Genomic DNA, 14,505 nt, shown 5'->3' with positions numbered 1-14,505 from the left:
GGCCTTTAGAACATGTAGCCTCTCTGCTCTCACAGCCAGGCCTTTAGAACATGTAGCCTCTCTGCTCTCACAGCCAGGCCTTTAGAACATGTAGCCTCTCTGCTCTCACAGCCAGGCCTTTAGAACATGTAGCCTCCCTGCTCTCACAGCCAGGCCTTTAGAACATGTAGCCTCTCTGCTCTCACAGCCAGGCCTTTAGAACATGTAGCCTCTCTGCTCTCACAGCCAGGTCTTTAGAACATGTAGCCTCCCTGCTCTCACAGCCAGGCCTTTAGAACATGTAGCCTCCCTGCTCTCACAGCCAGGCCTTTAGAACATGTAGCCTCTCTGCTCTCACAGCCAGGCCTTTAGAACATGTAGCCTCTCTGCTCTCACAGCCAGGTCTTTAGAACATGTAGCCTCCCTGCTCTCACAGCCAGGCCTTTAGAACATGTAGCCTCCCTGCTCTCACAGCCAGGCCTTTAGAACATGTAGCCTCCCTGCTCTCACAGCCAGGCCTTTAGAACATGTAGCCTCCCTGCTCTCACAGCCAGGCCTTTAGTGCTTTATCTGCCTATCCACCTCTCTGCTGTTCAGATCAGTGTTTGTCATGTGAGCATCAGGCAGCTGGAAGTAAATGAAACCCGTAAAACAAGCTGAGGGGTGGACACGCCCTGACTGTCACAACATGACACAACCATCACATGTTCACTCTCACTCTCACTCTCACTCCTGCTCCTACACACCCTAACTCCTACACACCCTACATTTTAAAACCTTCACCCTGCTCTCTCCTGCACTGTAAAGCCTCTTTCACACAGAGCTGCCAGTGAATTACTGGGAGAAGGTTTTCAGACCCCGCTAGTGATTTTCACTATTCACACATGCAGCCACAGTCAGGAACATCTCTGTCTTGCACCTTTTCATACATGCCATCACAATGCCGGAATAGATGGGGCAAGGGACCCTAACCCTAACTGTAAATAACTCAAATCTACAAGTATGAAGACAGCATAACACCATGTGTGTGGTCTTAATAATAAATAATCATAATCATAATCATTCTTAGCATTTTATGAATTGTAACCCCGCCCATGCAATAACTTCTGCCTGTATCGATTTGATAAAGTAATTATTAAACAAATCAACACGAAATATTCAATTACAATGATAAATAAATTGCACAAGGTAAAATAATGTAATAAATAATAATATGTAATAATATGTTCCCTTCCCTGCAACGTTATTGCTTTCACCCACAACACAGCCATGCTGAGATTTTCCATGAGATGTTCCAAGGGTCTTGAGATGGGAAACTGTTCCACTCTGCATAATATTGCGTTGAGTCCTGCAATGCAGGCTCGTACTCTGAACGTACAGACTGTGCTTTTGTCATGACTGCTCTGCCTCAGGGTGTAAGTGGTCACATTCAGCCTTGCCTCTGCTCTGCTCAGGTTTCGCTCTGGGCTGGGGTCCCATCCCCTGGCTGATCATGTCGGAGATCTTCCCCACCAAAGTGAGAGGGTTTGCCAGTGCTGCGTGTGTCCTCACCAACTGGGGCATGGCCTTCATCATCACCAAGACCTTCCAGGACCTGATGGTGAGTGTGAACAAACAAGTCTGTTTGTCGCTGGCTGCAGGGCTCCATGCTAAGACTTTAGCATTCACTATGTTGAGTGATAGTAGCTTCATGCTAACACGTTAGCATACTGTACACTGTGTTGAGTGATAGTAGCTTCATGCTAACACTTTAGCATACACTGTGTTGAGTGATAGTAGCTTCATGCTAACACTTTAGCATACTGTACACTGTGTTGAGTGATAGTAGCTTCATGCTAACACTTTAGCATACACTGTGTTGAGTGATAGTAGCTTCATGCTAACACTTTAGCATACGCTGTGTTGAGTGATAGTAGCTTCATGCTAACACTAACATAAATGTGAGTGAGGGGATGACCTCATCTCACCATCAGTTGGACACCAATAATGCTAGAAATATCACACGCTCATTTCTAGCATGCCTCGCGCAGCTCGCACACTTCGCCTGCTCAACTGAGCAACTGTGTGCCACAGAATCTGCCTTATTATATAGTAGTGACATATTTCATTTAGTTTGAGTGATCACAGAAAACAAATTACATGAGGAAATCAATGATGATGGACTTGCATTGCAACTTTTAGAGACCTCCTTCGTATTTTGTAGGGCTGTGCAATAAAATTGATATGGCATATATGCAATTATTATGATATATATATATATATATATATATAATATATAATTATTATTATATAATATATCACAATATTTCTTCCCGCAATACATTCAGGCGGTGTCTCGTCATAGACGTGTGGTCAATGGGTCAGGCCGAAAACACACACACATTCACCCACTATGCTTCTGCTAGCTGGAACAAACTGCCTGGAGACCTCAGATCTGCCCCAACTTACTTTTAAAAATAGACTAAAGACTTTTATGTTTACCGTCGCTTTTAACTGCTGACAGCTGTTTTTTAGGAGATATGTGTGGCCTATAAAGTTTCGACTCCAACTATTATAAAGGTATGGACATTTTTCCAATCACGTGTGTGTACCGTAATCATGTTTCTCATATAGTCATGATGTCGTAGGATTTAATATAGAAAAATTGATTTATTCTATTATGCAAACCCAATGAGTCCTCTATAAGTTTTTAGCTCTTTTTGTACCTGCTGCGCCTGTTGCTTAATGCACTTTTTATACTCTTTTTTTAAAGTTTTGTTGTGATGCTTTTAAATGTCCATTTTATTCTCTTCTTTTATTCTTTTATTTTCTTGTGTCAACCATTTTATGTGAAGCACTTTGAATTGCACCTCCGTATGAAATGTGCTATACAAATAAACTTGACTTGACACACACACACACACACACACACACACACACACACACACACACACGTACGTTACCGGAAGTAACGTGACCGACTTTATCTATACTGTATCAATATTTCAGAAGAATATTGCGATGTCGATTTTTTTGTACTGCTGCGTGTGTTCAGTAACACAATAAGAATACTTAGACACTTTATTCTAATTCTAATTCTAATAAATTGGAATGAGAATTTTTAATTAAATAGTTTTGACTCAATTTGTCCACTGAGTCCACAATATAATGTGATGTACACACACTACCTGCCTGGTACAAAGCAAGGTGTATTTTCAGCTCTATTTTTACACTTTGAGTAAATTATGTATTGTAGAGTATTGCAATATATCACAATATGTATTGTATCGCAATGTATCGTGATACAATTGTATTGTATCGTATCGTGAGGTCCTTGCCAATACCCAGCCCTAATATTTTGAACCATGGTAATAATCATATGTATTTTCATATTTATAATATAACTAATGAAGAACCCTCATGAATATTCATCACAGTGTTAACACATTTCATTTAAAGACACTTCTTAAACATGACACAGTTTTGACTGAAACTCGTCCTTGCAGCAGTGCTTCAGTATGTGCTGCGAAGCTGTAAATTGCCTCTGTGTCTCTGCTCTAACAAATCCCTGTTGCTCTGGTTCTGCCTCTTGCAGGATCTGCTCACCCAAGCTGGGACCTTCTGGCTGTTTGCGGTGATGTGCGTTCTGAACGTCATCTTCACCATGGCCTTCGTCCCAGAGACTAAGGGCAAGACGCTCGAGCAGATCCAAGCCAACTTCAGAGGAACGCCGGCAGCTCCATAAAGACCCACTCTCATCTCATGTGCAGAGAAGGAGCTCACGCATCAACACCTCAGATTGCTGTCAGAACATCTCACTCATCCACACCTTTGCTGTCAGAACGGTTACGAGACCGAGACAAGTCAGAAAACCGTTCTGACAATAAACCACTCAGTTTGGTGGCATACTGCATCAAAATTCCCTGACAAGTTCCTGCTGCACTGTCATTTATAATTCACTCTAATTTTGTAAGGCTAAATGCATTAAGCTCTGTCAGCAGGTACAGCAGGACACACTGCTGATGATGGACACATGCGCGCACGCACACGCACACACACACGCACACACACACACACACACACACACACACACACACACACACACACCACACACACACACACACAGTTCAAACCCCACACTGCGGTGGGGTTTGAACCAGCAGCCGGTCAGTTACCCGGCCAGCACCAGTGATTTTTCATATGAAGGAAGCCACAGACGTAGCCTGGTAAAAACCGTCCTGATCACATGACCTCACATTCGGTTTCGCTCCACGGATCAGTCTGGACTTCCAGCTGCCCACAGCCACTTCCTGAAATGACAATGTAACTGTCCAATCAGGGACTGCGTTGTAACTGGCCAATCAGCTGGCAAAACAGTAATTGCGTCTCCTGAAGCAACGAGCGGTAGGTAACCTTAACTCATTGAGTGCCAATGACGACTTTAGTCGTCAATTCATTTAGTGACGTAGAGTGCCATTGACGACTAAAGTCGTCAATTGCGTTTTTTGACGGGGGGATGTCGATCTAAGCCTTTTACATCGCGTCTTACAATATGGGAGCTATTGAATGTGTCTAACCTATTTTACAGAACCCTTAGGTGGCGACAGTGCTCTCCAGATTACAGAAATGTCAGGAATACAGCCTGAAAAAGCCGTGATCAAAGAGAAAGCGCTCATGCTGCAGCCCAGAGCCATGTAGATTGCTCTGGCTGCTGCTTGACGGTGCCTGCCAACAGCAATCAATCCGCGCACACAACTGAGCTCCTCTGCCTCTGTCTGTCTGTCTGCATATAGTTTCTCCACACGATTACCCACCAGAAAGGCAGCACCCGACGCCGAAGCGCCAAACCTTTACCTGCAGTCCCGTTTGGCATTTCCTTGTCGCGCTGTGAGCTGTCGCAGCGCTGTCGCGCTGTGAGCCGCTGTGAGCCGCACTGCCCGCAAAAACGGAGGCTCCGAAAATAGACTGGGTGCGTGTGGGGAGGAGTTTGCAGCTGAGTGGGGGAGAGGGGGGTGGGGCACGCAGGCTCCACAGAACTACACCAGGTCACTACATCAGAAAATATTAGCTAGAGTGAATGTGCTTGAAATGCTGCATTTCACAAAAGGCAGAATATCTCAGCTTCTAGATAGAAATGCATGTTTTTGCTGTTTTTGACCTATCTTCTCCGGCTGATAACTAAAGAACGGAAAATGGTATCCTTGTTCTTTTTGCGTGTTCGGTGTTTACATAGTAATATCACACAATATTCTGTGGGCCTCGAGAAATCACTGAAAACGCTCTGAAACTCTGGCACTGGGAGCGTCCGTTCTCCAAAAGTGGCTGGCACTCAATGAGTTAACGTTAGTAGAGTGTGTCTAGTGTGTAGTGTCTTCGTCGGAAAAGTCGTTTTCGCCGTTCTTCCGAGTTGATTTGGCGACCGTGATTGGCTGTCGAGGCAAGTACTCCCGCCTACTGAAATGGCTGTGGACGTCCAGCAGAGCATGTGAGCGGAGCGGAGCGGTGATAATAACCGCTCCTCGCTCCCGGAGCGGTCCTTTCCACCCGCTCCAGCGCTCACGGCCGCTCAAGACCACCCCGCTCCAGACCGTTCCCCGCTCGATACAGATTTCACCCGCTCGGATCACCGCTCCGCTCAAAAGAATAAAAGAGATACAATTTTATTTTTTATTTTTCATTTTTCATTTGCGTTTAAACGCCTGGGCAATGGGCATTGCTCACTACAAATAACATGAGCTCAGCAGTCGGCTGCATGTTCGTTTCTCTTCCTTCTCGTCTCGCAGCAGCTGGCAAGAAAATAGTGGGCGTGCACATAGCCATGCACCGATGCATTCTGTTTCTAACATGTTGTGATCGAAACTGGACTGAGACTGAGCGGTACTGAGCGGGTTATCGGTGCCGCTCCAACTTTCGCTCCGGTACCGCTCTGGACCCCGCTCCCCGCTCAAGCCAAAATCCCCCCGCTCGCTCCATGCTCCGCTCCGCTCACATGCTCTGACGTCCAGACTGATTTGTAGAGCGAAACCGAATGTGAGGTCCTGTGGTCAGGATGGTTTTAACCCTGGACCTTCATTTGATGAGATTTTGTCTCTCAAACCCAAATCTGAAAATAGTTTTTATAGTCAGATTTGAATTTGTCCAGAACTCCATGGCTGTCTATATTGTAGGTAGACAGATGACAGAGAAACTATGATCACAACAGCCATGCTTCTACATTCTCTAATTGTGTTAACTTCTTGTAAATGAATGAATGAAGTTTAACAATGAATCAATTTGTTGGGGATCCCTCTCGAACCCCAGGACCCCACGTTGAGAACCACTGGCTTACTCCTCTGCACTGCCCCCTGCAGGCTCACTGCTCCACTCAGGACAGACGGGCTGAAAACCTCCTCAGGTATTGAGCAGGTGGACAACTGAAGGTCTAATAGGCCTACCGCACTAAAAATATAGTTTTACTCAAGTTCAGCTTTTGTATGCATACAGAAATTAACTGACCAACTTTTTACACATTTTTCTGTGGAACAAATAGGTTTCAAAATTGCATGAGATTGGTGATCATTGTTAGATCTTCTGCAAGTATCTCCTTCTCCCAGTGGAAATTGATATGAAATTTTCACCTCTGATTCTCGGACTATTTTCCTGAATGCACACAGGACAGTCAACGGAACTATTTGTTTCCCCTTTTTTAATATATATGTATTGTTTTGGGTCCATTTTTGCCTTTATTGGATATGATAGTAGATTGACAGGAAAGGTGGGGAGAGAGAGAGGGGATGACACGTGGCAAAAGGACCACGCCTACGGGTCGGATTTATCGGATTCGAACCCAGGTCGGCCACACGAAGGACCAGGTGAGCCACTGGGACGCACCCGTGTCCTGATCAATTACTGAAACATGTAGAATCTAGGGCTGCACGAGATGCCAAAAACATCATATTGCGATTGTACTGACAGATATTGCAATTGCAATATGCGATTTTAGTGATTTTTGTATTTCATTTTCACACACAAAAAAAAAAAAAAATGTAATTTTTTACTGGGGTCTGCACTAAACAGGCATATTCCCTTACCTCTGGAGACTATGATTTGGAGGCTCTAGCACCACGATGCTTCATTTAATGCTAACTTGTGACACATTTGACCTTTATCAAATAATTGATTACGATTCGATGAATTGTGCAGCCCTCATGTAGAAGTATGGAGACTTCTCCAAAAAGTCTTTATATTCATTTTCAGTGCCAAATGTTCTTAGAATGAAGTTATTTACTGGTGAGAGAATGACGTAATGTGTGGCATTCTACTCAGAAGCTCACTAATACTGTAAGTGCATCTTGAAGGAATTGTGCAGAAACAAAATCAAAATGTAAATGTAATGATGACACATCATCAACTGACTGCCTGTTCATTTAACTTTGCATTGTTTACATCAGCAGTGAAATTAATTAACAAAACAGATTCTGTGACTTTTGTACCATCATCCAAAACTTAAAACAGAAAGACTTTATAGAATCTTAACTGGACGTGGACATGTGGATTTGTTGTTTGTAAATTCATTGTTTTGTTTTGTTTTGAGTATGGAACTTAAAGGTTGATGACTGATACACAGATTTGATACTCACAAACACTGTTGTTCACTTTCCTCTGGCAAAAAAAAGTAAGGCTCTGTGGTTTTTGAAATCATAACTTCTCTAGTGACTGACTGGACAGTTCGAAGTAATTATTCCCCAATGAAATGGGACACAAACTCAGATTAATTTCCACCTTTCTCTTTGATATTTGAATATTTTGGTCTCTTTAATTGTGAAACATAACATGTGTCTGCAAATAAAATCACTTTTTTGTTTGGAGTAGGTTGTCCATTAGTGTTCTACATTATTAACACCAGATACATTTCTCAGATTAACTTTCACACCCTCCACATGTTCAAGAGAAGACAAGAACCACACACTCGCATTGCACTTGCTATAAACCTTTATTTGATGTGTTTCAGTCCGACAGCATCAGGTAAAAAAGTAAAAATGTCAAAGAGGCCATTTACACCTGGCGTCAACATGCTTTTTCTGCCATCAGATTGCAATCTGATTGTGCTTGACCACTTGAAATGCCAGGTGTAAACACCCCCAAGACACATTGATGAAGGATTACAATCTGATCGGCCAAACCACCTCCGGAGGTGGTCAGGGATGCATTGTGCAGCCTACACATTGTACACAAGTGTAAATGCAATGTGTCCTCTCAATCTGGATACAGCAACTGTATGCGGATTGAGAGGACACCCATTTTGGGTGTTAATGAGTTATCTGGATAAGGAAAAACACATGTTAACGCCAGGTGTAAATGGAATCAGGCTAATGTGGTCAAGCACAATCTGATTGCAATCTGATGGCAGGAAACACATGTTGCCAGGTGTAAATGGCCTCAAAGTTAAAATGTCGGTCAAAATGTATCGGATTCTTCTCTTATATGGACATCTCTATGCACCTGTCCACAAGAACCTGGAGATGTGCGTTATAGCCTCTATTGTCAAGTTTTGAACCAGTCAGTCGATCACCTGCAAGGCAGAAACCCATCAAAATGTATCATGGATTACAAACTCCCTCAGCAAATGTATCAATGCACAACACCCAAAAACGAAAACAATTTGATAATGTTGCTGTGTATATTTCCTATTTACTTTTATTTTATAAACATGTTTCCTCATAAAAATAAAAATAAATACATTTGAGATGCTGTAATTTTTCCACATCCACAAGTGTAGCCTATACAGTAAATTGCTCGGGTTGAAAAGCCTTCCAGATTGATTTTTACAACAAAAATGCCACACATTATTACATGTTTTTGCTCAATTCTTCTTGTGTTTGATCCATCTGATCCAGACAAACTAAACCTGCATTCATTGGATGCAAAAGATAAAATCTGCCAACCGAGTAACAGTCCAACCAAGCATTTTCCACTACACATTTCTACCTTTCAAAGAAACAGGCGGAACTATATGACAGCTGCACCGCGCGTTCTTGGCGGGCAAAAATAAGCGGAGCGCTTCCGGTGTGTGTCACCGCGCCTGTCATCCGTGCTGAGACATGGCTGCCTGTGTGGTGGATGCTGCTGCTGCACAAATGGAGTTGAATTAAAAACACAAAGTAAGGGGCCGGAGTTTGAGACAAAGAGCCAGCTGGTCTCGGGAGGGTCTGAAGCCGACAGAAGCTCACCGGACATGAAGCTGCTGAAGCCGAGCTGGGTCAGCCACAACGGTCAGTGTGTCTTGAGTTATAGCGTGCAGGAATCTGCTGCTGGACAGAGTTGGGCTTTTGTTGTTGGGGAGGGAGAGATGGTGGTCGACACTTGTTTCACTTGTTTTGTCACTTAACTGACTGTCCGCTTTAAACCGACACTAACACATACACACCCACACACACACACCTGACGCCTTCCATTAAAGCTGAACTCGCGTTATTATAATATTGCCCCGTTGTGTTTGGACGTCATTTGAGGGCAGATTGTGATGTTTAGCTAGCTAGCCCCGGCTAGCTCTGACCATGGCCCTACCTGCCAGACAGACAGACAGATAAGATGAGCCGTTTTGAAGTTGCTGTTTGGAAGTGACGTCTTCAGTCTCTTTTCTGACGTTGCACGCTGCATTTCTGCATAATAGTTGCTGTCATTGTTTTCGCTAATGTCTAAATGTACCCTTTTGCCTTGCCTGTTTGAACTTACATACATTTCTTCCCCCCCTGTATGTGAGTACGAGATCAAAGCAAACCGGAGTCCAATCCCTTCTATGTGTAACGTTACATACTTGGCCAATACAGCTGATTCTGATTCTGATGAATGCTCACTAACATTAGCACAGATGGACAATAAGCTAATAAGTCAGTGTTGGTGAAAACCTCCAAGCTAACTTCTAATAATAAAGTGAATGTTATGCTATTGATTTTACTCAGTAATGTCGATTCCATTGTGCATGTTTCCACTTCAGCAGTTCCTGTTGCAGCCAGGCACTCGTTAGGCTGCTAAATAAGGAAGTCTGCTTGCAAGATGGGAAAATATGATCACTTAATTTAGAAATGTACAACTGGAATATTGTGGAAATTAGAGGAGGGGCATATTCCGGACAGGGAGACACTATGGGATTTGTAAATCTATATATCTATCTATCTATCTATCTATCTATCTATCTATCTATCTATTAGGGTGCTTTCTCACTTGCGCCGCCCCGGTACCGTTCCAGAGCACACTTGTCCCCAAATTGACCCCAGTTTCGGAACATTTGACGAGTGTGAACGTTGCGTTCCGTTCCGTTCCGCGCCCGGGCGCGCAACAGGGAACCGTGACGGGGTCCACTTGAAAAGGTGGTCTGGGGAACGCTTTGGCGTGCCCGGGAACGGAACACTTGCGAGTGTGAAAGCCAACCGTTCCGAACCACATAGACAACACATGGAGCGAGGATACACTGCAGGCATAGTTGATGACGCAAAGTGCACTCTGTTCCGTTTCCGAGGAAGAAATGTTAAATGTGAAAGCTGACCAGCGGGGGAGAGGGGAGGGGGGCAATCGTTCCCGGGTGTGGAACGGAACGGAACGAAAGCAATCGTTCCCAGTGAGAAAGCAGCTATCTGTCTGTCTGTCTGTCTGTCTGTCTACTAGGGGTGGGGGGAAAAAATCGATTCACTTAAGTATCGCGATTTTTAATGTCACAAGTTTTTGAATCGATCTTTTATTCCAGAATCGATCATTTCCGTTTATGTATGAAATGTTACCACTTTCATCCAGCACATTATAGAGCGCTTCCCTCTGCTCCGTGGCTCATACAGCCAATCATGTACCTTGTTAGTACAAGTGACACGGAAACAGCCAATCATTTAACAGACAAACTCCGAGTGCACCCGCCCCATGACCCGCCCCCACTCACACACAGCTAATCATATCCCTTGACAATGGTGGCATTGCTAGTGACGCGATGGTTTGATCCAGAGCCGAGAGTCCCGACATCTCCTGGATTAAGCAGCACTGTCGAGTTGCAGCAAAATAGACAGTTTGTGTTGTACTCTGAAAGGGTTCCCCGGTCTACTGGGAGAAGCCATGGAATTTGTTAAATGTGTTAAATCTATCTATCTATCTATCTATCTATCTATCTATCTATCTATCTATCTATCTATCTATCTATCTATCTATTATATTATGGCAAACTATTAAAACTCTAACTGTTAACACATTTGTTTTATATACACAATGACAGTTGCATTCTGTTTTGCAGGCAAACCAATATTTTCGGTTGACATCCATCCTGATGGGACTAAATTTGCCACCGGTGGGCAAGGTAAGACAGACACTGTGTATTTTACATCATATCATGTAAGTCCTCCACCTCTGGCCTGGATTCACATCAGGCCGTGTTGTATGTGTCCCTGCGACAGATTAGAGATGACTGTTACAGTACCACCAAAACATTCCTCTCAGGATGTCCTCGTGTCGAAATAAAAAGGAACCAAACAACTGCTAATAGCTCCATAAAAAAGCAAACGGATGTTTTTTTGTTTTCAGGGGAGGATTCGGGGAAGGTGATGATCTGGAACATGGCGCCGGTCCTGCGGGAGGAGGACGAGAAGAACGAGAACATTCCCAAGATGCTTTGCCAGCTGGACAATCACCTAGGTAACCAGCCCACCCTGTAGCCCCTAACCCTAACCCTAACCCTAATCACCTAGGTAACCAGCCCACCCTGTAGCCCCTAACCCTAACCCTAATCACCTAGGTAACCAGCCCACCCTGTAGCCCCTAACCCTAACCCTAACCCTAATCACCTAGGTAACCAGCCCACCCTGTAGCCCCTAACCCTAACCCTAACCCCAATCACCTAGGTAACCAGCCCACCCTGTAGCCCCTAACCCTAACCCTAACCCTAATCACCTAGGTAACCAGCCCACCCTGTAGCCCCTAACCCTAACCCTAACCCCAATCACCTAGGTAACCAGCCCACCCTGTAGCCCCTAACCCTAACCCTAACCCTAATCACCTAGGTAACCAGCCCACCCTGTAGCCCCTAACCCTAACCCTAACCCTAATCACCTAGGTAACCAGCCCACCCCGTAGCCTCTAACCCTAACCCTAATCACCTAGGTAACCAGCCCACCCCGTAGCCTCTAACCCTAACCCTAATCACCTAGGTAACCAGCCCACCCCGTAGCCTCTAACCCTAACCCTAATCACCTAGGTAACCAGCCCACCCCGTAGCCCCTAACCCTAACCCTAATCACCTAGGTAACCAGCCCGCCCCGTAGCCCCTAACCCTAACCCTAATCACCTAGGTAACCAGCCCACCCCGTAGCCCCTAACCCTAACCCTAACCCTAATCACCTAGGTAACCAGCCCGCCCCGTAGCCCCTAACCCTAACCCTAACCCTAATCACCTAGGTAACCAGCCCACCCCGTAGCCCCTAACCCTAACCCTAACCCTAATCACCTAGGTAACCAGCCCGCCCCGTAGCCCCTAACCCTAACCCTAATCACCTAGGTAACCAGCCCGCCCCGTAGCCCCTAACCCTAACCCTAACCCTAATCACCTAGGTAACCAGCCCACCCCGTAGCCTCTAACCCTAACCCTAATCACCTAGGTAACCAGCCCACCCCGTAGCCCCTAACCCTAACCCTAATCACCTAGGTAACCAGCCCGCCCCGTAGCCCCTAACCCTAACCCTAACCCTAATCACCTAGGTAACCAGCCCACCCCGTAGCCCCTAACCCTAACCCTAACCCTAATCACCTAGGTAACCAGCCCGCCCCGTAGCCCCTAACCCTAACCCTAATCACCTAGGTAACCAGCCCGCCCCGTAGCCCCTAACCCTAACCCTAACCCTAATCACCTAGGTAACCAGCCCACCCCGTAGCCCCTAACCCTAACCCTAACCCTAATCACCTAGGTAACCAGCCCACCCCGTAGCCCCTAACCCTAACCCTAATCACCTAGGTAACCAGCCCGCCCCGTAGCCCCTAACCCTAACCCTAATCACCTAGGTAACCAGCCCGCCCCGTAGCCCCTAACCCTAACCCTAATCACCTAGGTAACCAGCCCGCCCCGTAGCCCCTAACCCTAACCCTAACCCTAATCACCTAGGTAACCAGCCCGCCCCGTAGCCCCTAACCCTAACCCTAATCACCTAGGTAACCAGCCCACCCCGTAGCCCCTAACCCTAACCCTAACCCTAATCACCTAGGTAACCAGCCCACCCCGTAGCCCCTAACCCTAACCCTAACCCTAATCACCTAGGTAACCAGCCCGCCCCGTAGCCCCTAACCCTAACCCTAATCACCTAGGTAACCAGCCCGCCCCGTAGCCCCTAACCCTAACCCTAATCACCTAGGTAACCAGCCCGCCCCGTAGCCCCTAACCCTAACCCTAACCCTAATCACCTAGGTAACCAGCCCGCCCCGTAGCCCCTAACCCTAACCCTAACCCTAATCACCTAGGTAACCAGCCCGCCCTGTAGCCTCTCTTTGTTGCCATTTTTATTCATGTTTATAAAAATGAGAAAAGTTGTGTCGATTGATTGATTTATGATTGATTAACTAATTATCGGTTGATTGAACTACTGCTCCTGCTGCTGCTACTACTACTAATACTACTGCATCCATCCACTAATAGTATTTAAGTATATAGTATATTAAGTATTTGTGATCAGTGAGGATTCCCTGGGAAAATAAAGCTTGAAATAAAAGGTGTTTGTGTGCAACACTTTTATGAACAAACACTCCAAGTGCTGCAAAATAAAACAACAAAGATCTCAGAGATCAGCTGTAACAAGGCGACGTCTTACACTGCTGACTATTATTATTATTACTATTAGCCCGGCCATGATATGAACAGCTGCTGGTGTTTGTCTGCAGCTTGTGTGAACTGTGTCCGCTGGTCCAACAACGGCCTGTACCTCGCTTCAGGAGGAGACGACAAGCTGGTCATGGTGTGGAAGAGAGCCGCGTATGTAACACACACACACACACACGCACACACGGGATACACATTTTAATCAGTTCCCTTAATCCATAATTGATCATGTTAACGATTGATTAAACATGATATAAAATGCAGATTTTCACATGCAAAATAGCAAAATACAAAATGTGGGTCAGGTGTAAAAACACCTGTCTTTAGGCCGACTCAACAAGTTAATCAACCAAGCAAACTTCCTGCATTAGCTGTCATTGTGCGTGTAGACGTGCTGGATTTCAACATTGCATTACCATGTTTACAATGAATACTGTCGTCTTTTTGGGCTGTAATTCTCCCACACTGGACTTTTTGCCAGCTTGCTTGGCTTTCTTCTTCCTCTGTATGAGCAGTGAAAGTTACATTTGTGGTGTTGAATCGTTTCATAATAATAAAAAAACACACATAGTGGATTAATCGGTTAATATATGTTTGATTGATCAAATTCTTAACTGTGATTAAACGATTGTAACACACACACACACACACACACACACACACACACACACACACACACACAGACACAAAGAGATAGAACACTTGGGACAACCAAAGCTGGTAGTTGG

At 45.1% G+C, this 14,505-nt stretch overlaps 2 protein-coding genes across 3 annotated transcripts in view; both read left to right on the top strand.

Moving 5' to 3' along the window:
* Positions 1-4,908, top strand: part of slc2a8 (solute carrier family 2 member 8) — a 40,921-nt gene extending 36,013 nt beyond the window's left edge. For both annotated transcript variants that reach the window (XM_083645077.1, XM_083645076.1), the window contains 2 exons: positions 1,434-1,579; positions 3,554-4,908. In XM_083645077.1, the coding sequence (XP_083501203.1) occupies positions 1,434-1,579; positions 3,554-3,703 (296 nt within the window). In that variant the 3' untranslated portion in view covers positions 3,704-4,908. The remainder of the gene's footprint in view (positions 1-1,433; positions 1,580-3,553) is intronic.
* Positions 4,909-9,085: 4,177 nt separating this feature from the next.
* The window catches only part of hira (histone cell cycle regulator a), a 57,367-nt gene continuing 51,947 nt past the window's right edge, over positions 9,086-14,505 (top strand). The window contains exons 1-4 of the mRNA XM_083645074.1: positions 9,086-9,209; positions 11,213-11,275; positions 11,500-11,610; positions 13,840-13,930. Of these exons, the coding sequence (XP_083501200.1) occupies positions 9,173-9,209; positions 11,213-11,275; positions 11,500-11,610; positions 13,840-13,930 (302 nt within the window). The 5' untranslated portion in view covers positions 9,086-9,172. The remainder of the gene's footprint in view (positions 9,210-11,212; positions 11,276-11,499; positions 11,611-13,839; positions 13,931-14,505) is intronic.

This window comes from Poromitra crassiceps (genome assembly GCF_964638095.1).
Source record: "Poromitra crassiceps genome assembly, chromosome: 10".
In the NCBI taxonomy this organism is placed as follows: Eukaryota; Metazoa; Chordata; class Actinopteri; order Beryciformes; family Melamphaidae; genus Poromitra; species Poromitra crassiceps.
The sequence above is the reverse complement of the archived record's forward strand: the minus strand, read 5'-3'. Positions and strand labels throughout refer to the sequence as shown.